At 36.3% G+C, this 25329-nt stretch overlaps 1 protein-coding gene across 2 annotated transcripts; it reads right to left on the reverse strand.

Moving 5' to 3' along the window:
• VPS26A (VPS26, retromer complex component A) lies at nt 1-25319 on the reverse strand. Of its 2 annotated transcripts, XM_036829083.1 has the most exons (9): nt 25189-25319; nt 20433-20582; nt 13548-13623; nt 12277-12433; nt 11478-11642; nt 9720-9826; nt 6444-6512; nt 4357-4499; nt 1-1739 (listed from the first exon to the last, which is right to left on the reverse strand). In XM_036829083.1, exons 1-9 carry the CDS (start codon nt 25195-25197, stop codon nt 1626-1628), a joined length of 990 nt encoding a protein of 329 aa, XP_036684978.1. In that variant the 5' UTR covers nt 25198-25319; the 3' UTR covers nt 1-1625. The 2 variants fall into 2 exon arrangements, with proteins under 2 accessions (XP_036684978.1, XP_036684979.1); XM_036829084.1 differs by lacking the exons at nt 13548-13623; nt 25189-25319 and having other exon boundaries at nt 20433-20570.
• Nucleotides 25320-25329: the final 10 nt, after the last annotated feature.

Raw genomic sequence — 25329 nt, forward strand, 5'->3', positions numbered from 1 at the left:
TCTGTTTCAAATTCTTTATTATACATCATGGTTGCACAATTTGAGGCTGGTTAAATACAATTGTTTTTCAATTTTTCTTTGAATATTTTCCAGATTACTACATGCAAGTGACCATGAAAATATCTGGCATTTTAAAATTTTGAAACTCTGAACAGGCACTTACATGAAGGAAAACATTACCATTCACAGATATCCACATTTAAAATAGATGCTCCAGCACATGGTACCTGGAACCTTTTGCCAGTTAAGAAGTTGGTTACTGACCATTTTTCAAAGTGCCATAGTAGTAAAACAGGCTTAAAGAAATGTAATTTGGGTTACTTAGCTTACCCATAAAGTAAGGTTAACTGACAAGACTTGCACTGAAGTGTATAAAAAAATATTGGTACAAAAACCAATGAACCATAAGTGAAAGTAGTTTCACACAACAGGCTTCATTTTAGTTCCTACACCCCACATTTAGTGTATTTGCGATCAGACCCCATGCATAGCATAAAAACAGATGACTGCACCTTCTTTTTTAGAGGCTTTGAATAATACTTGAATTTAATATTAAAAAAATTTAAACAGAGTGGATGAATTAGTTTAAATTTGAGTTTGAACTAGTCAAGTTTCCAATTTAACAAACATGAAATTGTCCAGATCTGGGTAACTACATACTTCACCAGTTCTCCTGAGTCCCCCATCCTCAAATTTTCCCCTGAAAAGGGAAGAGAATATTTGCAAGAAAATTATATTTGCATATATGTGCTAAAAAGATTCCTTAAATCAAAAAAATTTTTTTTCAAAATATTTATGGAAAAATTATATAGTTTTAACGAATTAAAATGCCAACATAGAGTCAACTCCACATTGCAGAAAACATACCGTGGTACCTATCTGACAGTAGTAGCAAAATGGTTACTTAATATGGTACCCCCCCCCCAAAAAAAGCTGCAATGACATGCCACATAATCTCTTATGGAAAAAAATTTAATATTCACACCACAGAAGACTTCAAAGAGAACAAAATTCAGGAAGCCATGAAATGGTAGACTCAGAGGCACCTACAGCGAAACACTCGTATGCATTTCTCAAACACGTATGGAAAAACAAAAATGTAGTTTTCAAAAATATTGAGATGCCACGTTTTAAATCTTTGCAGGATTAAGGGCCACTCAGGTTTTTCTAATTTTATTTGAACACAAAATGTTTAATTTTTTGCATGTAGAGAATAAGAGGTAATCATTAGCATGAAAAAGGAGAATAAAAGAATTTGTAATCAACATTATGCAGAAAGAAAGCAAAATTACAAATACCAACCTACTCACATGAAAATCTTTAATATTTATGCTGATGTACAGCTGAGTGCTTATCATTAAATGAAAGTGTGTGGTTAAAAAAAAAAACAACACGGCAGTTTAAGAAAGTTCCAGTGTTTCAAAGAAAGCATTTTTTTAAATGTATATACATGAAGAACATATAGTTATGTCATAAAATAAACTCAGCACTGTAAGATAAAGGAAGACTATCATAAATGGAGTTTTGGCCTTTTCCCCGCCCTACACGCTGCAACCATCTTTAACCTGCCGAACTTAAATCTCAACAGATACAGGAGTTTTTTTCTTTTTTTTCTCCTATTCAGTTCACATTTCAGGCTGCTCAGCAGATGCCTGTGATTCTGGCGATTCAAATCGCTGGTGAAAGTTTGTTCTCTGTTTCCTCAGTTTTTCAGGAGCTTTTCTCCACAAAATTATCTCCTAGAAGACAAATGCAAGACAACAAATTAATGTCCTCATATTATTCCTTATATTTTCACCATGGAAATAATGCCACTTCAATTTTAACCATAACAAAACTAACTTCTTCCCTACAAAAGCCCTCCTCTTTCCTTATTGACTCACTTTCTTCCAATTCTAATCTTGGGCCTCCCCTTCTGCCAACTCTGCTCCCCCCCACCAACACCCATGCATGCCACCACCATGAATCCAATCTGGCACAAAGTTCTAGCTATTACTGCTTTAAAGAATTCCTAAAATCTATCTTTTGTTTGTTGTTCCACTGCCCTTATCCAAATTCAAGCCCTTGTCACTTCAACCTGAGATACTAAAATAGCTTCCTGGTAGATGGCTCTCCCTCCCTTGCCTGATACCCCTTTCTAAGCTATCCTTCCTATCACTTCCAGATTAGTCTAAAACATTGCTTGGATGACTCTTCAGTAGTTCTCAGTTCCTCCAGGATAAATCTCCAACCCGGCATTCAAGCCCTCCATAACCTTTATCCAATTTATCAACATCACTCTCTTCCCCACCTAGACCCCAGTACCCCACCAGCCAAACTGGGTTACTCTCTGCCTCTAACGCACTTCAAATTAAACTTTCCCTCCATCTTCCCCTTTATATTCTTCAAATCCCTATTCCTCTGCCTATCTAAGTCTTACCCTAACCAATACATCCTGAGATCTCTTCTCTTCTAAATTCTTAAAATTACTTGCTTCATAAAGTCATGGCAGGCTGTTTTTTAACCAACATAGCAGAATTTAAACATCCAAATGAATGCCCGTGGGAAGCATATACTTACTCAATAGGGCCCCAATATGTAACTGATTTGGAAATTGTAAATTTCATATAATCTAATTTGAAATTATAAATCACCTATGTTTAATTATATAGCATTATGGCAGCATTAGCAGAGTAACTTTTCTCTCTTCCAAATTACTGTCAAACTATTACTTAAGTTTTCTGTTAATTATACAATCTCTCTTTCCACATATCGGCAATGTGAGGACCTTGAGGACAAACCATGTTTAAAAAGGTAGCTTTTGTATTCGTCACAGTACTTAACACAGAATAATTTCTTTTTTTTTTCCAGAATAATTTCTAATTTAGTTTTGAACACTCAACTGACATTCAAATATTTATTAATCTGATTCAGAATACAGAAGACCATTCTAATCACGATCTTTTATTCAAAATTCACCAAAGGCTTTTGATTTTCAAATGAGAACAAGTTTTATGATAAACATCTTATATTTTAAAAGTATTAGGGACTTCCCTGGTGGCACAGTGGTTAAGAATACACCTGCCAATGCAGGGGACATGGGTTCGATCCCTGGTCCAGGAAGATCCCACATGCCGCGGAGCAACTAAGCCCGTGCGCCACAACTACTGAGCCTGCGCTCTAGAGCCCGTGAGCCACAACTACTGGAGCCAACGCGCCTAGAGCCCGTGCTCTGCAACAAGAGAAGCCACTGCAATGAGAAGCCCGCGCACCGCAATGAAGAGTAGCCCCCGCTCACCACAACTAGAGAAAGCCCACACACAGCAACGAAGACCCAACGCAGCCATAAATTTTTTAAAAAAGTATTAGATTTGGGTCATCTCAAAGACATTTATAAGAGGATTGTTTAATTATGGAAAAATGGAAACCCCCAAATCCATCAAGTTGATGCAGTCATTAAAAGTGATAAAGGAAATCTTTATTTGTTGCTAAAGGAAAGCTGTTCAAGACACTATTGACTGAAAAAACAAATTAAAGAACAATATGCGGGCTTCCCTGGTGGCACAGTGGTTGAGAATCTGCCTGCCAATGCAGGGGACATGGGTTCGAGCCCTGGTCTGGGAAGATCCCACATGCCGTGGAGCACCTGGGTCCGTGAGCCACAATTACTGAGCCTGCGTGTCTGGAGCCTGTAGGCCGCGATAGTGAGAGGCCCGCACACCGCGATGAAGAGTGGCCCCCGCTTGCCACAACTAGAGAAAGCCCTCGCACAGAAACGAAGACCCAACACAGACATAAATAAATAAATAAATAAATAAAAATTACAAAAAAAAAAGAACAATATGCATAATAATGATCTAAAAGCACATATACAGATTTGTCTAGAAAACTAATCACAATGGTGACAGAATTTTTGTTGACCTTTTACTTCATTCTGTTTTTTATTGCCTGATTTTTTTTTTTAACAAATAGCAGGTATTGTTTTTATAAAAAACAAAGGTTTCAATAAAAGCCCTGCCAGGGACGTCCCTGGCAGTCCAGTGGTTAAGACTCCTCACTTCCACTGCAGGGGCCGCGGGTTCGATCCTTGGCAGGGGAACTAAGATGCCTCATGCCGCAAAATTAAATTAAATTAAAAAAAAAACAAAAAAAAAAACCCTGCCAAATTATAGCCCATTCTGGAGTCCTGCAGACTGACCGGGAAGAGATGGATTACAACATAGTTCCATTCATGCTTACTTCTATATCATACTGTCAGTGTTTTCACTTACTTAGAAACCCCCACTTGCTCAGTACAATAAAGCTTAGAAAAGTGGCTGCTTTCCAGGTGTTTTCAGAATTGACAAAGAACAAAATAACATCTGGGTGGCACCATACCTGCTGCTTGAAGTACCTCCTGTCTTCCTCATCAACAAGGACTAGATTCAAAAAGTACCTTACTGAAAATTTTTTGTTCACATCTCTCATTGTTGGAGTTGGGTCATAGCCTGCTAAAAACAATCTTATTGGAATTGATTCACCTGAAAGAAAAGCAATTTCCATTTAATTCTAAAGGATGATTAAATATATCAATAGTTACATAACACCTAAAACTAAGCATCATAGAGAAGACATTAATGCTTCAGTTCCTCACAAGGCAACAGCATAACAAAAGCTTTCGACAAGGGTTTCTCAGCCTTGACACTATTGACATTTGAGGCCCAATAATTCTTTGCCGTGGATAAGGTCCTATGCACTGTATGAAGTTCAGCAGCATTCCTGGCCTCTACCCACAAGATGCCAGTAGCAGTCCCCAAATATGATAACCAAAAATGTCTCCAGGCATTGCCAAATGTCCCCAGGGAGGGGGGACCAAAATTGCCCCTAGATGAGAACCACTGCTCTAGAGCCAAAATGCCTGGATTTGAATCCCAACTCCAGCCAAGTCACTTAACCATCTGTTTCATCTGTACCATAATTTCTAATCATGTGTATAAATTATTGAATACTTATTACTAATTCACCCAAAACAACAAACATGTTCAGAATGATGACATTCCTTCATTACCAAAAAGATTGCTATTCAGATTCTCATGGCTTCTCTAAGAATGATTATTTGCATATTCTGGTTTGAATCCTTTTTATGTAATACTTTTCTTATGTATATCTATTTCCTTAAAGATGTACAACCCGTCACTTTACATAAAAATTTGTGGCTGCTGGAATTTTACAAAGTTATGTTGCATAACATAAGAGTACACACACAAGAGTCCTGGAGTCAGAAACCCCTGGACTCAAACTCCAACTGTGCAATGATTAGCTATCAAAGGAAACCAGAATATATCACCGAAAAATATTCCTCTTTGACATACAGATTATTTTGAGCTGAAGGCAATTAAGCAGCAGCAAAAGCAGAAAAGAATCCCCTGTTCTGCCTAAAGGCAGGATATAAATTCTCCTTTTACTGGAGACAGCCGCTTTTCAGCCCAGGGATGGCACCAGAGGAATCTGCAAACAAGCCTACTCCATTGGTTTTCTCCCACATATTTACCTGCCCGTAGTTTGCCGCCCTGGGAAGCCTAAACTGCTCTCCTTTGCCCAGTCATTTCTCTCCAAATTTATTGTTCTTTTCAAGATGCTATATAAGCTAAAATTCTAAGTCACAGCTTTGAGTTACTTTTTTGTTGAGGTTTCTCCTGGGTGATGTGTACTGCATGCATTTATCAATTGTTTTTCTCTTATTAATCTTTTTGTTAAAGAATTCCAGCTGAAAATCTAAGATGGGTAGAGGGAAAGTTCTGCCTCCCCTACAGTATATCACCTTTAACAAGTTTTTAACCTCTACAATCTCAGTTTCATGTATAAAATAAGGGCTACCACTACCTAACTCAAAGGGTGGTAGGGAACTTGACAGCGCCTGAGAATACAATGCCTCATCTATAGTTGGTACTCAGTAAATGGTAACTACTCTTTGAAGTAATTACTAACAGAGTAAGAAAAAGCCAAAGACATAAATTTAAAATGATAAATACTGGCTTCATTATCTTAGATGCTGAAAATTATCTAGTAAGAGAACTGCTTATTTTCTTGAGGGCTATATAAGAACTCCAAAATCCCACAGAAATGAATACTCAATTATACTGCACCTTATGTTCAGCATGAGTAAAAAAGATTTACAGAGAGAAACTACTGTAACAAAAGATAATTAAAATATTATAAATTCAGAACTAGGGAAGAGATATCCATAAATGTCTCTTCTAAATTCTAAATTTAAACTGAGTAAAAAATTAAACCTTATTTCAAACTAGAAAGTACTACTATAGTCTTCTCAGCATTTATACAAAGATGATCTTAAAAATCATTTTAAGAATCATTTTAAGAATTCACAGATATATTCACACTGAATAAATACTTTCAAACTAATCTGCCATGAACACTGCTATCTGCACTACCTGTAACTTAAAAGTAAATGAAAAGTGTATTACCTTTTACTGGTGCACCATCCATTATTTCATATTTAGCGATTGTTTCTGTTTCTGTTGTGGTGCTGGGTCCTAGTGCAATAATGTAAATGATATTAATTTAAATACTGCTAGAATATGATTTCCAGACTTATACCTTCTTCCTATTTTCTGACTACATTATTTTAGTACTAATTTACTTTCCCCTTTTGTGAAAATGTTGATCATTCTTTTCTATTTCTTGATCTACACTTACTTACCACCCAACTGAAGGTCTCACTCCCTTCCTCCCAAAGGTAATTCAATAGACTGTTGAAAAACTGCAGGGGCTGGGGCGCCTGACCGTACACACAGGAAAACCTGTGTATAATTTATAGTCCGTTCTCTGTATCCTCCACTCCTCCCTATCCACGGTTCCTCCCTATCTGTGGATTCAACCAACTGCAGATGATGTAGTAGTGTAATATTTACTACTGAAAAAAATCCGCTATAAGTGGACCCATGCATTTCAAACCTCATGTTATTCAAGGGTCAACTGTATGTATACAGTTCAGAAATAATCTTCACAGACTGCCTTCTATCATTTCTAATATCTGCTAAAATAGAAACTAGCAATGCGTAGCAGTGCACTGACATGCTAGTTTTCTCTGCAACACCCAAAATGTTTTCTCTTGTTAACTTTAACATAGACAAAACATCAAAGTGAATACCTGACATACAGTTCTTTTAAACAGTCAATGATATAAGTTTAAAAGGAACACTAAAACATATAGTACTGATCCCAATGTTGTAAAATATATAATATGCAAAGGCTAAGGTCGGTTCTGGATTATGAGTACAAATTATTTTTTATTTAAAATTTTCCAGAACCGAACATAATTTTTATAACTAGAAAAAAATGTTTAAATAAACAATTTCTTTTTAAACAACAAATGGGAACCTGAAGTTTGGTTTTAATATCTTTAAATCACTTTAACTTTTTTTTTTTAAATATTTTTTTCCCAGTCTGTGGCTTGTCTTTTTATTCTCTAAACCATAGACAGTTTTCAGGTTTTTAAAAAAATTAATTAATTAATTTTATTTTTGGCTGCCTTGGGGCTTCGTTGCTGTGCACGGGCCTTCTCTAGTTGCGGCAAGCGGGGGCTACTCTTCACTGAGGTGCACGGGCTTCTCATTGCTGTGGCTTCTCTTGTTGCGGAGTGCGGGCTCTAGGTGCGCAGGCTTCAGTAGTTGTGGCACGCAGGCTCAGTAGTCGTGGCACACAGACTTAGTTGCTCTGCGGCATGTGGAATCTTCCAGGACCAGGGCTCGAACCCACGTCTGAGCATTTGCAGGCTGATTCTTAACTACTGCGCCACCAGGCAAGTCCCTAATCACTTTAACTTTTATTAGCAGGTGAAAAATGGAGATTAAGAAATTACAGATATTTAAAATCATGACTACCAATTATAAATTCTTAAAAAGTGTTGCCTAAAATTCTTTTTAGCAGAAAACCAGCAAAGTTAAAGGGAACAAACTAAATCTAAATATTAATTAAAATCAGGGAATTCCCTGACTGTCCAGTGGTTAGGACTTCACACTTCCGCTGCAGGGGGCACAGGTTTGATCCCTGGTCAGAGAACTAAGATCCCACAAGCCACATGGAGTGGCCAAAAAAGTAATAATAATTAAAATTAAAAAGCAGTTATGAACCAATAGAAGATTTGGGGGCAACTGGTCAGCTATCTGGAGAAAAGTAAAGTTGGATCCATAGTTGATCTCTTACATCAGGACAAATTCCAAATGAATTAAAAGTTTAAACAAAATTCCTAAACTATAATATATTACTTTAGTAGAATCAAGCACAGAAAATTATTTTTAGAACCTCAGTGTAAAAAAGGGCTTTCTAACTGTGGTATAAAACCCAGAATCCATAAGAGTAAAAACTGATAAATCTGACTTACATAAACATCAAGAACTTCTAGATGGCAAAAACCACCATAAGCAAGACAAACTGAGGAAATTTTGCTGCTTTTAATACAGAAAGAGAGGGACTTCCCTGGTGGCGCAGTGGTTGAGAATCCGCCTGTCAATGCAGAGGACATGGGTTCGATCCCTGGTCCAGGAAGATCCCACATGCCATGGAACAACTAAGCCCGTGCACCACAACTACTGAGCCTGTGCTCTACAGCCCGCGAGCCACAACTACTGAGCCCACATGCTGCAACTTCTGAAGCCCACACGCCTAGAGCCCATGCTCCGCAACAAGAGAAGCCACCACAATGAAAAGCCTATGTACCACAACGAAGAGTAGCCCCCACTCGCCGCAACTAGAGAAAGCCTGCACGCAGCAGCGAAGACCCAATGCAGCCAAAAAAGAAAATAAAAAAAAAAAAGAAGAAAAACGGATTGATTTTCCTAATATATAAAGAGTTTCTACACATCAAAAGACTAATAATCCAATAGAGATGGGGCAAAGGATATGGATAGGTGGTTTACAGAAAAGAAATACAAATGGCTTTTATACACATGAAAAGATGCTCACCCTCACTCAGATGAGAAAAATGAATTAAACTTTTCCCCCTACCCATGAGATCAGCTAAAAGTTTTATAACATCATGCTTATGAGAATACAAGGAGAAAGAGGCACCGTCCTACATCCATTGCTGGTAGTAATGCAAACTGGTACAGTCCATAAAGAGGACAAACTGATAATATGAATCGAAATTACAAATGAATATACCCTTGGAAACAGCAATTCCACTTCTAAGATTTTATCTTGCACACAAACCAACACATATGTGAAATGATATTATTAACTAAAGCATTGTTTATAATAGCAAAAGACTAGAAACAACCTGTATGTCCACCAATAGCTAGCACACTCATTGAATGGAATACTGTAAGAAAGATGAGGAAGTGTTCCACACATTGATATGTAAGGAACTCTAAAGTATGTATTGTATATAACCACTTAACTAAAAAAAAAGGGGGGGGTGTAATATAGAGGCACTTGCACGTATATAGATAAATACTTGAAGGATTTTAAAACTTATAAACATATCACCTATGAGTAGCTGGAGTACATAAATAGGACACTCTTTACTGTATAATAATTCACACTTTATTTTTGAACCATGTGAATTTATTATCTATTCAAAAATTAATTTTTTTAAAAACATAAATGAGTAACTCACTGCCAGCAATATTAAGTATCAAAGTTAGTATCCAAGGTGGATATTTATTTTAAGTTTAAACAATATTTTAAGGTTTCAAAATTTCAACTAAAATGAATTTCAGTTCAAATACTCTTCAACTTACCAATTCCCGTGATCTCTTTTTTAATCAGTTGTAACTCCATATGTTGGATTTTTATTCTTACTAATAAGAAGTAAATTTTTCCAACAATCACATCCTTTAAATGATACCTTTGGGGAAAGAGTATTTGTCACTTACTAAATATCAGTTTACAAAACAAACAAAAAGAGTGAAATATGTCCTGAAAGGCTTTATGAGATATCTGTAGGATAATTACTATTTAAGAATACCATTCTGACTATTCATGTGTTTAATGTTCTTTTTTCAAAAAAGTACTCATCATTTTACTATAAAAATAAGGAAGCAAACTTTACTTGACCATCGATGCACCTCAGAGGGAAGAATTAGCCTGATTAATTGTTGGTCCCTACGTAGAGGTTAACTTAGTTTCCAAAGAACTTAAGCATGGAAAATTAAGATTTTTATGTCTGAAAATTTTTATTTGGTGTATGAAGATGTTTTGAACATTAAAAACTCTACACATGGGTTTAGTGTCAGTATTACTCCAAGTGCTAGAATAGTGCAGCTAACAAATCACCTGGCCACAAAGAGAGACTCCATAAATTGAGTTTGTTGCTGTAATACCTACTAATCAAAGACTTTTCCCAGGGACCTTGAAATAATATGGTAGCAAACCTAGGAATTCCTGTAATTCCCAGAGGGCTTTTTTTTTTTTTTTAAACTTCTCCCAGGTTTGGATCTCAAAATAATATCCTAAGAGTTGATTAATGCAATTATGTTAGTCTGAAGGGAGGCTTCCAGTGACAAGTTTTAGGTCCTAAACATTTAATAATTTTATCAACAATATAATTTAAGACCCTGAATGTGTGTGTATCACAATTTCAGTGATATAAACTGGGACATAGCAAGTAATAAAAATAATGTAACAGAAGAGTGCACAGGAAGGGGATAAAAGAATGAACATCCATTTCTTCAACAAATAAACTTTAATGAAAAATAAATAAATAAAAGAGAAAACCTATAAATTAAAAGAGATTTAAGAATAAAAAAACCAAATGTATTGTGTTTGGATCCACTGGATTTGAGCAAGTCTTGTTTGGATACTGATTTGAACAAACCATATGGGGAAAAAACATTTATGAGTAAATTAGGGAAAAGTGAACACAGACTAGATATGTGATGAGGTTAAGAAATTATTAATATTTTTAGATATATACGTTGGTATATGTTTGAAATTTTCCATAATAAAGCTTTAAAAGGCATTAATAAATAAAATAAGAGCCCATTTCTGAAAATGCACAACATATATAAACATATATACCCCCTCCCATGGAAAGATATACAAGAGGATTTAATAGTGGTTATAGTAATGGTGAAAATATGTGGTATTTTTACTTCCTTTGACTTTTCTACATTGTCAATTTTTTTAATAATAAAAATGTATTGCTCATGTAGTCAGAAAAAGAGCGTTTTTGCTTACTTTTAAAGAGATGACCAGCTAAAATGATCTCAAGACAAAAAGATAAGTTTTTTGAGACATATAGGATTAGATGCCTTCTGAGATGGTGAGATCCTCTATAAAAAACGGCCGATTACCAGGAATAGAATAAGAAAGACATCTGCAACTGAGTCAGAAACAAAACCAAATTCCTAAAGTTTCTTTCAGCTCAGAGATTCTGTTGGTCTGTTAACATCAGATTAATGTTGATTCTATCCTTACCTTGACCAATTTACAAAGACATAAAAGGTTTATTAATTTTCCCTGAACATTTATATTATCTGTTTGTGAAAGGTACTTACTTTGATTTATTATATTCAAATTCTATGTGTAGACAATCTTCAATGCCCACTTCCATCTTAATAGAATTGTTGACATCAGGATAGGTAGCAAGCTGGTGAACAATAAGATCATATTCTTTTACCAAGTCTGTCAGTCTTCTTACTATCGTCACTTTAAGGAAATACCTACAAAATTAATGGAGAGGACAAGTTAAATCTCCTGTGATATATCTCAGTGTTTTAAATAAGCAAACATTAACTGCAACTCTGCTTTCTCCTTGCTGGAACTCCTTAGGGATCAATTTACTCCATTTACTTCATGAAGAAGTTTTAATTTTTAAATAAATGCCCCCACCATGGAAAAAATACAAAGTTCAATTTTAAGAATAGTGTACATACTTTTTAGATCAATTTGAAGTACCATCATCAAGCCTACTTGAGGACATCTCTCTAGATCACTGCTTTTTGTTTTTTCTTTTTTTCTAGATCACTTCTTAACCATACACTAAATGAGATTCATTGGGAAACTAACGGATTTAGAGAGTAATTCCATTTACAGGACAAATGAAGTACCTAAGAACGATTCATACAGGGAAGTGTATGACTAAAACTTCTCATAATAGGATTCTCTAAAACTACAGAAGGCTCCTACTACATCAGATGAGCATTAGCCAGAAAAAAACAAAATATTTGACAGAATTTTAAAAATCTTAAGTCTTCCAGTCCAAAAATTATAATTAGAAGTTCTAATAAGACATTCAATAGTAGTCAGTACTTTCTGGTTTTGATTCTGTCTACAGTTTCTGATACACGTTCATACCTTAAACGGACATTGGCACCGATGTAAGATTCATATGGCTTTTCAACTTGCATAAATTCAAAGTCATAACTTCTGCTCTGAGTCAGTTCTCCAGGCAAGGCTAGTTCTTTCACTAGGTTTACAAATTCGTGAGTATTACTCTTGTCATTGAAAAGTTCTAAGAAATTTTAAAAAGCAAAAAGACCAATTATATTTAATACCCATCTCATTAAAACCCAAACTTTTACTTCCAAAGCAAATAATTTTTACAGAAAGAATTAGTTGGATTTGCCTCCACTTTAAATACTAGAGCTATGATCTGAATTCCATTATCCTTCTCACTATTATGCTCTACTTAGGCATAAAAAAATTCAAGCAGCATAGCAAAATGAAAATTTCTATTATAAAAAAATGAATTCATTCCTTTAATGCAGTTAGGGTTTGCCCAGTATGAAGCTGTTTTAACAGACATATTTCCAGCAATTATTTGAACTTCCTCCCTTCTAGGCAAAAAATGTATTGTCTTGTTGTTTTGCTTTAGTTAGGCAAATATATTACCTTGATAAAACTATAATACGCAAAAGACTAAAATCAACTATCAGTTAATTACTATAATTTGCCCCTTAAATATAATCTCATCCAAAATAGACATGTAAATAAATATCCACCCATTCCAATTTTGATACTTTAAAAATGTACAGTAAAACTTAGAAAGCTAGGACCTATTTTCTTTTCTCTTTTCCGAATCTGCAGTACCAAAAGATTTATACAGTTTAACTCCTACTAAATCAAGAATGTCTCTGAAATACACATATGGAAACATACACAAGTTGATCTAAGTCAAAAAGAAATTACACTTTTCCTTTTCACATGGAATTTTCTATTGACAAGTGAGTCTGGCTACAGGTACACACTAAGTTAGGAAGACAAATGGCATGGGTAATTAGAAAGTGAAGGATGAAGGTGACACTGCTAATTGTGAATAAAGCTAGTGAAAAATGTAGGCAGATGGAAATTTCAGTGAGTAAACTAATTTACTTGAATTATTTTTCAAGGCTGGTAGCTTACATAACTCCTTTCACTTTTAGTAATTAAGTTTAATCACAAATAAAGGCAGGATTAGTCAAATATCATTTAATACAATTAAAAGAAACATGATTTAATGTTTTTAAAATAAATCCTCTTTTATTACGCAAAATCAATTCCTTCTTTCCATAAAGCTAAGTGCCAAATCAAACTCTCTTCAAACTCAGTTATCAAAGAAAAAAAAGTAATACTATTTTAAAACTCACCAATTTGACCTACAAATTCAATTCTAATTCCTTGGTGCTCTAGCCTCTTTCCAGATTGCTTAAAGGCTATGTTTACCTGCCAAAACATGAAATTGTAAGAGACGTTAACAATCCTTTGTGGGCCTACTAGCAGATTGCTTCCAGATGAATACAATATATAAATATTTCAGGTATTCAGTTCTGAAGTCTGAGACACCACCACATACCTAGATCCTACCTAGACCTTATAGCGCCAGAGAAAGTAAAACCTACTCATATACAATCAGTATGAACCTATTACTTATACGTACACTTAAAGCATCTTCTTTGTTAGTAAGGAATCCTTCTTTAGAGCTGGAAAACTATAAAGACTCAATAAAAGGGAAAACTTTCAACTATTCAAATATGTTTTCAGGTCAAATAGTTAAAAAATTCTACAACAGCATTTTAACGTAAGGTTATTACTAATTCCAAGAACTGATCTTAAAGATCACTTTCAGCCTTTTATAACCAACAATATATTGTTATAATTCCTATCTTAAAAGCAATGCTTATTGCCCTGAGTCTGATACTCATCCTAAAAACAGAATGTCTAAAGATTTAAATTTTGAGTATGATTATCTTACGTACTTTTCAAATTAAATATATAATCTAAAATCCCTAAATTCATATGTGCCAAATGGAAACCTTAATTTTATACATTTTAATTTGACAAAATATCTATAAAGTACATACATATTAAAAACAAAATTTGAAACATTTAAGGATTAGCTAACATACCAAAAAGCATACTTCCGGGTTTATTCTTTACTATAAAAAATATTGGTAGCATGACTCTTAAAAGCTTTTCTTCCAAATAGTGTTTTCAAAACACAACAGAAATTAAGGACCAGTAAAACTAAAGTTCAGTTACTTCTGTTTGTAAACTACATAATTAAAATATTCATGTTTCTATATCTTCCATATCTGTGACCAGGATGAGTTAGTTACTTGCCTTCCAAATTAATATCTCAGAAAAACAAGTAAATAATTAAACAAATTGTAGTATATCATATGATGGAGTATAATTAAAGTATAAAAATAATAAGGTCAAAGAATATTTAATGATGTGGGAAGATGTGCATGGCATGTCACATGAAGGAAGCATGGTCAAACTGTATACAAGTATAATGCCAATTATATTTTTTAAACTACAGAAAAAACTCTTAACAGGAGTTACTTCTGGAATGTATGCTTATGGGTAATTTTGTTTCCTTCTCTGTAGCTTTTTTTGACAGACGGCAATTAAATTTAACTTAAAAAGTATATGCTTCAGGAGTCCCAAGACAATTCAACGGGGAAAGAATATTCTTTTCAACAAATAGTGCTGGAACAACTCAATCTCAACACACAAAAGAATGAAATTGGATTCCCTACCTCGCACCATATACAAATATTAACTCAAAATGGATAAAAGACCTAAATGTAAGAGCTACAGTTACAAAACTCTTAGAAGAAAACATAGATGTAAATCTTCATTATCTTGGATAGGCAACTGTTTCTCAGATGACACCAAAAGCATGAGAAATGAAATTTTAAAAAAGATAAACTGGACATCATCAAACAGAAAATTTTAGTACTTCAAGACACCACCAAGAAAGTGAAAAGACAACTCACAGAAATAGAGAAAATATTTGCAAAACATAACTGACAAAAGACTTGTATCTAGAGTATATAAAGAACTCTTACAACTCAACAATCAAAAGACAAACAACCCAATTAAAAATGGTCAAAGGACAGGTACAGACTTTTCTCCAAAGAAGTTATACAAATAGCCATAAGCACATGAAAAGATGTCAATATTATTCATCATTAGGGGAAATGAAAATCAAAACCATTATGACCACTTCTCACCCACTAAGATGGCAATAAAAAATACAGACAATAATAAGTATTGCCAAGAATGTGAAGAAACTGGAACCTGCATACATTGCTGGAGAGAATATAAAATGGTGCAGCTGCATCGGAAAAGCCTGGCAGTTACCTTAAAAGTTAAAGATAGAGTTAACGTATGACCCAGCAATTCCATTCCTAAGTATACACCCCAGAGAAATGAAAACACAGTCACACAAAAACTTAACACACAAATGTACAGCAATATTCATAACAGTCAACAAATAGAAACCCAAATATCCTCAACTGAAATGTTCTCAACTGATGAATGGATGAAGAAGTGTGGTACATCCATATACTACACAGATATATACTGAAATATTATTCCGCTATAGAAAAGAATGGTGTTTTGATACATGCTACAACATGAATGAACCTTGAAAACATTATGCTACATGAAATGAGGCAGACACAAAAAGACAAATCTTATATGACCACTTATATGAAATAGAACAGGCCCAGAACAGGCAAATTTATAGGAAAAAAAGTAGACTAGAGAGACTTACTTCCCTGGTGGAGCAGTGGTTAAGAATCCGCCTCCCAATGCAGGAGACACGGGTTTAAGCCCTGGTCCAGGAAGATCCCACATGCCGCAGAGCAACCCCGTGTGCCACAACTACTGAGCCTGCGCTCTAGAGCCCGTGAGCCACAACTACTGAGTCTGCATGCCACAACTACTGAAGCCCATGTGCCTAGAGCCCATGCGCCACAACAGGAGAAGCCACCACAATGAGAAGCCCACGCACCGCAACAAAGAGTAGCCCCCCCTCGCCTCAAACAGAAAGCCTGCGAGCAGCAACGAAGACCCAACGCAGCCAAAAATAAATAAATAAATAAACTTACTAAAAAAAAAAAGTAGGCTAGAGGTATCCATGGACTGGGAGAAAAGGGAAAAGAGTAGTTATTGCTTGATGGGTACAAAGTTTCTGTTTGGGGTGATGAACAAATTTTTAAAATAGTGGTGATGGGGGGCTTCCCTGGTGGCACAGTGGTTGAGACTGCGCCTGCCAATGCAGGGGACACAGGTTTGAGCCCTGGTCCAGGAAGATCCCACGTGCCGTGGAGCAACTAAGCCCGTGCGCCACAACTACTGAGCCTGCGCTCTAGAGTCCAGGAGCCACAACTACTGAGTCCACGTGCTACAACTACTGAAGCCCGTGCGCCCTAGAGCCCGTGCTCTGCCACAGGAGAAGCCGCTGCAATGAGAAGGCCATGCACTGCATCGAAAAGGAGCCCCTGCCCTCCGCAACTAGAGAAGGCCCGAGCACAGCAACGAAGACCCAATGCAGCCAAAAATAAATAAATAAAATAAATTTATATTAAAAAAATAGTGGTGATGATCGCACAACATTGTGAATGTGATTAATGCTACTGAATTATACACATAAAAATGGTTAAAATGGCAAATTTTATTATATATATTTTTTACCAAAATTTTTTTAAAAAGGAATAAACCTTGAAGACATCATGCTGAGTAAAAGAAGCCAAATACAAAAGGTCATATATTTTATGATTCTATTTATATGAAATGTCCAGAATTGGCAAATCCATAGAGAAAGAAAGCACATTTATAGATTAGTGGATGCTAGGTGTCTTAGTCCATTCGGGCTGCTATGACAAAATATCATAGACTAGGTGGCTTAAAAACAACATAAATTTATTGCTTACACTTCTGGAGACTGTGAAGTTCAAGATCAAAGCGCCAGGAGATTTGGTGTTCGGGGAGAGCTTGCTTTCTGGTTCACAGACGGCTGTCTTTTCACTATGTCCTCACATGTCAGAAGGTGCACACGGGATTTCTCTGAGGACACTAATCCCATTCATGAGGGCTCTGCCCTCATGACCTAATCATCTCCCAAACCCCCCCAGCCCCACCCCCCCAATACATCACACTGGGGATTAGGTTTCAACACATTAATCTTATAAGGACACAAACATTCAGTTTATGGCACCAAGGGAGTTACTGCTAATGGTATGGTGTTTCTTCTGGGGTGACGAAAACATTATGGAATTAGATAGTGGTGACAGTTGCACAATTCTGCAAATATAGTAAAAACCTCTGAACTGTACACTTTAGAAGGGTGAATTTTATGTGAATTACAACTCAATAAAGCTATTTTTAAAAAAAGAAATGAAAGTATATGTCACAAATAAACCAATGGAACAGAACAGAGATGTTGAAACAGACTCATACAACCTCTGGCTAGTGACAAAGGTGATGCTGCAGTGTAGTGGGGGAAAGGATGGCTTTTTCAATAAATATCCTGGGTTAATAAGATATCCACGTGGGAAAAACAAACAAACAAACAAGTAGCCTTGACTCCCATATCACAAAGACAAAATCAGTTCCAAAAAACTGAAGATCTAAATGTGAAATGTAAAATTGTTTTAAATTATAGGAAAAACAGGAGAACATCTTCATGCCCATACGGTAGACAAAGATGTCTTAAACAGGATACAAAAAGCACTAACAGGGGCTTCCCTGGTGGCGCAGTGGTTGAGAATCCGCCTGCCAATGCAGGGGACACGGGTTCGAGCCGTGGTCTGGGAGGATCCCACACGCCGCGGAGCAACTAGGCCCGTGAGCCACAACTACTGAGCCTGCGCGTCTGGAGCCTGTGCTCCGCAACAAGAGAGGCCGCGATAGTGAGAGGCCTGCGCACCGCGATGAAGAGTGGCCCCCGCTCACCGCGACCGGAGAAAGCCCTCGCACAGAGGCGAGGATCCAACACAGCCAAAAATTAAATACATAAATAAATAAATTTAAAGAAAGAACATCATTGTTAAAAAAAAAAAAAAACTAACATTTGTAGAGTATTAAAATTAAGAACTCCTGTTCATCCAAAGACACCATTAAGATAGTGAAAAATCCAGCCAGAAAGATATTTATAATACATATGCAAAGGACTCTATATTGAGAAGCACGTATCAAGAACATACCAAAAAAAAAAAAAATCCTACACATCAATAAGAAAAAAAGTCAACTGAGTATAAAAATGAGCCAAAAAAACCCCCACCAAACCCCAAAGCCTTGAATAGGCATTTCACAAAGGACATCAAATAGCCAATAAATATATGAACAGTCACTCAACCTCATTAGATGTCAGGGAAATGGAAATTTACACATGTAACAAGAAAATGAGAAGATAAGACGACAAGCCATAAACTGGGAGAAAATATTTGCAGAAGCCACATCTGAGAAAGGGCTGTTTTCCAAAAAGGGCTGTTTCCGACTCTTAAAACTCAATAAGAAGAAAACAAACAACCCGAATGAAAATTAGGCAAAAGATCTGAACAAGCACCTCACCAAAAAAGATACATATTTGAAGATAAACATATGAAAAGATGTTCAACATCATATTATTAGGGAACTGCAAATTAAAACAATGAGATACCAGTACAAAACTATTAGAATGGGCAAAATCTACAACACTGACATCATCAAATGCTAGCTAGAATGGGGTACAACAGGAACTCTCATTCATTGCTGAAAATGGTAGTGCTAGTTTGGAAAACAGTTTGGCAGCTTCTTACAGAACCAACACTATTTCCTTTACTCGTTTGACATGTTCCATCCTTTTAATGATTTTGTCTGCTCTCTTTCAGGCCTCTTCTCTTTCTCCCCATCATTTTAAAGGGAGAGTAAAGTAGAAAAGCAAAATATTTATTTCAGATATAACACTAAGACATCAGTAAGTAAACTGGCAAAGGACCAGAATAGACGATGCAGTAAAATAGCTAATAAACCTAAGTTCAACCTATCTAGTAACCAAAGAAATGCTATCAAAGAATAATATCATTTTTGCCTATAGAAATAGCAAAGATTACAAAGTGACCATATTCAGTACTACCCTGAGTGAAACAAGGCATTAAGTGAACATGTGATTTGATGCAAATTCTCCAGGTTAATATGTATTGATATCCTTCAAATATTCATGTCTTCTGGTCCAGCAACTCACTTTCAGGAATTCATTCTAAGGAAGTAATCTTATCCTACAGAAATCTGGAGAAAAACTTATGTACTAAAGTTTTATTACTAAAAACATGTCTGTATTACTAAAGATACGGTGATATACTACAAGCAGTCTGAAAAATACAGTAGAAACTATTTAAATATCCAATAATAGGGAAAAAGTATGCTTAATATATTATACATACATTAATGCAGAGAGACTAGGAGGAAACACATTCAAATTTTAACAGTGAATTATTTCCATATGATGGGAATATAGATAATTATTTTATTTCCCAAACTGTCTACCATGTGTATGTATCACCTTAACAAGCAGGGGAGAGAAACTCTTAATATTTTATATTTAGAAAAATTATTTCAAATGTTTTATGACTTGATTTTATCTAGGATATTACCATTCTTCAGTATCACAAACTGATGAGTACTAATCATGTTCCATAAGGTATAAGAACAATCTTATACATAACTTGGTAAGGAAAAGGAGGAAAAAGTTAAACCACAGAAGGTATCAAAAATGTATCTGACCATGCATGGACACATTCCAAATGTACTTAAGTCCTCTACAGAGTATCAAGAAATGAGATCAACAGACACAGTGACAGTAGTACAGACAGATAAACTATAAAGAATGAGAAAGAGACTTTTAGAAAGGTATACTAGAGAATTATCCCCAATCTCCACAACTCAACTTTATGTTAAAGGAGAAACAAACTTTGAGTGGATCACAGCCCCACTGTAGAAACTGTCTGAAGTTAAACAGATGCACATAGTCACAAACACACAAAATTTTGCACACAGTTTAATTTAGACTCTGCGCCTATAACCCTTGCAGTTTAAGAATCTTTCCTGTAAATATTCTACTGAATCAAGGATTTAACTGACCTTCTGAAAAAAATTTTCCATCTCTAATAAAATCATTCAAATTTAGATACAGCACAAGCCACTTTCATGACTAATTCTAATACTCTACAACTAGGTAATTCTCCAAACAAAATATTTACCTTTCCTGAAACAGACTCTCCATCATAGAAAAGATAGTGTTTTTCTACTTTGCCATCCTCAGTTTTCATTTCTGCCATTTTCCTGGTTTCCCCATCATTAAGGACAACATCGATCTCACAAATGGGACCAAAAAATCCTCCAAGAAAACTCTGAAATAAAAGGAAAATGTTCATAATTATGTTTTGTCAGTCACTACATTTTTTAATTCAAATTTAATTACCTATAACCTACAGTTAATCTATGAATTCACAAAGAAATAAGAACTTATATCAAATACTACATCAAAACTAAAATTTCATACAATATGCATACAGTTAATGCTGTACTGTACGCTTAAAATTTTGCTGAGGATATATTTATGTTTTATGTTTTCTACCACAATAAAATAAAAAGACAAAAAAGAAAACAAATTTAAACACGCTATAATTTCAATCATTTCCACAGGCAACCACCATAAATAATCAAATACTAACATATACCAAAGATCTAAAAGGACTACCCCAGTGGTCCAGTGGTTAAGACTCCCCGCTTCCACTACAGGGGACACAGGTTCAAACCCTGGTTGGGGAAGTTCCGCATGCATGCTGCATGGCTAAAAAATTAATCCTAACATCTGGATTTGAAAGGTTACCTTTAGTAATACATCTATGAGGTTCTTTCATTATACTGCTATAATGAAACTCATACAATCCCAATTACTCATGAGTTATTACAATGTACTACTTATGGTAAAATCTACTGCTATATAGGTCTGAACAGCATGTGTTACATTGTGTAAGCCCTTGGAATAAAACTGGCTCTAATGGAGGAGACTAATTAAATTTCTGTAAATTTTGTGAATACACAAAAGAAGTGAGCTAAAACTAGGCATGTTTGGTTAAGACCAGCCCTCCCGCAGGAAGTTAGTATTGGTGCAGTAGCAAAATCTAGAGCAAGGAACTTGCGTTAAGGCTCAGTTCTGTCTTCAGGAGGAGAGCAAACAAGCTAATGATCCTGCTAAGGCTATGTGGGTCATAGGGTGATACTATGATCAAAGGAGATAGTGTTTTCCTAAATTCTGAGCTTGCTTCTTTGTTTTTGGGCAGTGCCACGCAGCTTGTGGGATCTTAGTTATAGAACTCGGGCCCTCAGCAGTGAAAGCTCGGAGTCCTAACCACTGGACCGCCGGGGAATTCCCACTTCTTTATTTTTATTAATCCTTTATTAACAAAAGGATTATAATTTCAAGAAATCAACTCAAAGAATTGCCAGATTAGTACTTATGACATACTCCAAAGACATAACCAGCAAATTTTCCTTTTGGCAAGATGTTTTAATCTTTCCTGGCAATATTATAAATGACAAACAGTTTTAATTAGAAAACTGTTCTGAACTAACTTAGAATGAAAAACATCAATGATAGGGCATGTGCACTGTCCCTTCCTAGTTAGCTTTCATACCCTAAGTTTTAACTTTAAAACTTGCTCAAAATGGTACACATTCTCCTAAGAGTTACAAATATGAGAATGTATAGCAGCTGAAAATCAGTTACTATTTATCAACTGTGTGCAAAGCACTGAGCCAACAAAGCGGGGTGGCGGGGGGGTGCTGCTGTGGGAGGAGCAATTATGAAAGGGTAGAAGATGACAGTCCAAAATTCGGGTTATAAAATAGAAGCAGGAAAATAAAATTTAATTTTCTCATTCCCCCTTAATACTTCCTAGAGCTGGTTGCAGGAAAACAAGATTTGAAAACTATAAAAATTGTTTTACAAATGAAATATTATGGTAACTTTTCCCATATACATATACTTAACGCATACAGCTGAACTGGGATTTGAAAGTTGATATTAAAAGATCAAATAATCAAAAATAAAATAACAAAATCAAAATTGCCACTAATTAAAATGGTATAAAACAGACTTAAAAGTCACATAAAACTTCACAATTCACTAACAACAATGAGTAATTGTAAACAATAAGTTTTATTTTGACACTATATGTAAAAATGTAAGTCTTAGGCATTAAAAACATGTAAAAACTATGTGTTATCCTCTATTATTTTCTGTATGCATGAAGTATTTCATAACTAAAAATTAAAAATGGACTTACTTTTCAACACAATCAAAACACTAAGATTGGGAGAGATCAGAAGGAATAAAAAAAGCCTAGTGTAGCATATGCAGAAAAACAAAAGGTTGAATGATAAACTACAGCACTTTAACATGGTTAAGTTAATGAGGCCATGAGAATTTAGCACTGGGTTAACATCCAGTTTTTTACACCAGGACACATCAAAAATGAACTAGTCTTAGTAAAAGCCTCCAGAAAACTGTGCATGTAGATAACAGAGAGAAAAATATCTGAGAAAAAAGTTTGTCTTGTTTTCCTTCTAGAAGGAGTTGAAAGAAAGATTCTCTACCCAAAGTCTTCTAGAGTTTTTATTTCTAAAAAAAAAAAAAAAAAAAAAAGGGATTTCCCTGGCGGTCCAGTGGTTAGAACTCTGCGCTGTCACTGCTGAGGGCGTGGGTTCAATCTCTGGTCAGGGAACTAAGATCCCACAAGCCGCATGGTGTGGCCAAATAAATAAAGTTTTTATTTCAAGATGTGCATCTTCTGTATTTCAAACAAAAAGTCACAAAATTAAAATCTTCTTAAAATTATTCACAATCAAATTATAATACTTCTGATATATAAAGAGGAAAAAAAATGGTCAGAATGGTGAAGACCAGAAGAAGGAAAAGGAATAAAAGCTGTAAAGAGGATTAGGATATATTAACATACACTTCTGCTGAAATTACAGAAGGCAGTTTTGAAATCTTTTAAGAGAAAGACTACCAAGTTCTTTTAGAAAAGATATCTTCAAGTGAGCATTCAAAATAGGGGATTTTCAGCAGCAATACTAGACGATATACAGGTTCAAACTCTTAGGCGGCCTTTAAATAACTAGAGGGCAATATATATGACTACTTAAATATTAGAGCAATTGTTCTCACAGTTTTCCAATCATAGCCTAAACTACATATCACTGAATTTAGGTTAATTTAAGATTTTTCACATAATTTGTAAACCTAACACTGAGCATTACCATCTAGCAAAATTACACGTGTATATGTTAAAATACAAACTTTTTAGCCCTCGCTAAAGAAATTTCACTACATCCAGTGGCTGTAAAGAAATGCAACTCAAGGTGAGGCAGAAGAGAGGCTCTCAAAATTTATTCACTTAGGGCATACACGAACAATGAAACAGCAAATTTTCATACATATATTATTACACTTGTGCCCATTTCAGTGTTATAAAGCTTTACAATTGTGTTTGTTTCAAGAGTAACTTGAAAATAAAAATTGCTCTTGAACATAATTCAAAAGCTCATTAAAAGTAATAATTTTAAATGTAAGCAAACGATAGGAGGGCCTTTTAAGTTTTCTTTGCAAATTATATTCAACTAAAGAAGCCTTCTTTAACTCCCTGACTAGGCAAGGTCCCCCAATACTTCATTCTAAGCACAACTGTAATTATTTGTTTCCACGTTAAACAAATAATTAAATAAATGTTTATCTCCCTCTGGACTGCAAGCTACAAGAGAGTAAGGGCTGTTTCAGTCTTGCTCAGGACCCCTGGGAGCACCTAAGTATTGTAATTATTTGTTAAAAAAAAAAGAGAAAAAGGTTCCAAGTTTAAGAATGAACATGTCTGTCCTCACTTTCTTTTATAAATTAAAACAACTCGATTTCTTACTTTAAAATGTATTTATTCAAAGTAACTTTTTTTTTTTTAAATAAACCTAACTTGGTCTATAAGCCAAAAGTCTCAAGCAGTTTACGGAACCGGGTGAGCTTTGGGAAAGCAGGTACTATTAAGGAGAGCACACAGTAGGCGCTCAACATAAGCTTGCTAAGTGAACCGAGTAAATGAATACTACCATAAAATGAGCCAAATGAGATCAAATCTAGAGAAGATCGCCAACACACACAAAGCTAAACGCCATCGTGCCCACGCTGGTGCTTCCCACTGTGGTGAGAGTACTCAGATTTCCCTTCCTCCTCTGCTCCCTAGGCCATTTCAACATCCCAAAGCGGTAAGTTTCCAGAATGGCTTGGTGAGGGAAACGAGACCCAACGCTTAAAACAGCGCGCAAGAAACTACTGCCTTTTGCATTAAAAACGTCCTCCCCTCCAACGTCCTTCTCTTTTTCTCTCCCATTCTACAAGTGTCAACATCAAGGTTGAACTGGGTTCAGGAAATCGCAGAATATCACCGTATGCAGGCTAAAAAAAAAAAAAAAAATCACGGAGTTTATCAAGCTCCTGATCAACACTGGAAGATAGTGACCAAGTCCCCCCGAGTCCGGAACTGGGGGACTCTTGGGTCACCCCACCTGAAAGGAAGCGAGGCTGCCCGGGAGGAGCAGAGGGGCTGGCTACCTTGGAAGGGGAGGGGGCGGCGGGCCCTCGCAGAGGCGGGGTCCGGGTACCCAGCCAGGGCCCCCACAGCCGATCGAGGAACGCGGGCAGAGGCTCCGACATGGCCAGGAGAACGCGCCGCCACCTGCAGGTGCTCGGGCATCGCCGAGACCGGGAAGGGGCGGCGCAGCCCGCTTGTCCCCGACCCCGCGGCGGCCAAACAGGCCTAACCCGGCCCCCCGCCCTGCCCGCCTGCCCCCTCCAGCCGCTCCCCGCAGCCCCTCCCGCGACATCTGGCCCGCCGTTGGCCGTCCCGCTGCGCGCTCCGGGGCGAGGGCTGCAAGCGAGCGCGCGGGCCGCCGCGCACTCACCATTGTCATCGCCGCCGCCGCGTGCCCCACACTTCACTCCTCTTCCCTCAGGAGAACTCCCAGCCCCGGCTCCCTCCGCCCAGCGTCTTCGTCACGTGACTTCGGGCCGCTCGCCGCACGTGACCCCTCCCTTCCCTTCCT

The sequence above is a fragment of the Balaenoptera musculus genome, chromosome 16 (genome assembly GCF_009873245.2).
Source record: "Balaenoptera musculus isolate JJ_BM4_2016_0621 chromosome 16, mBalMus1.pri.v3, whole genome shotgun sequence".
In the NCBI taxonomy this organism is placed as follows: Eukaryota; Metazoa; Chordata; class Mammalia; order Artiodactyla; family Balaenopteridae; genus Balaenoptera; species Balaenoptera musculus.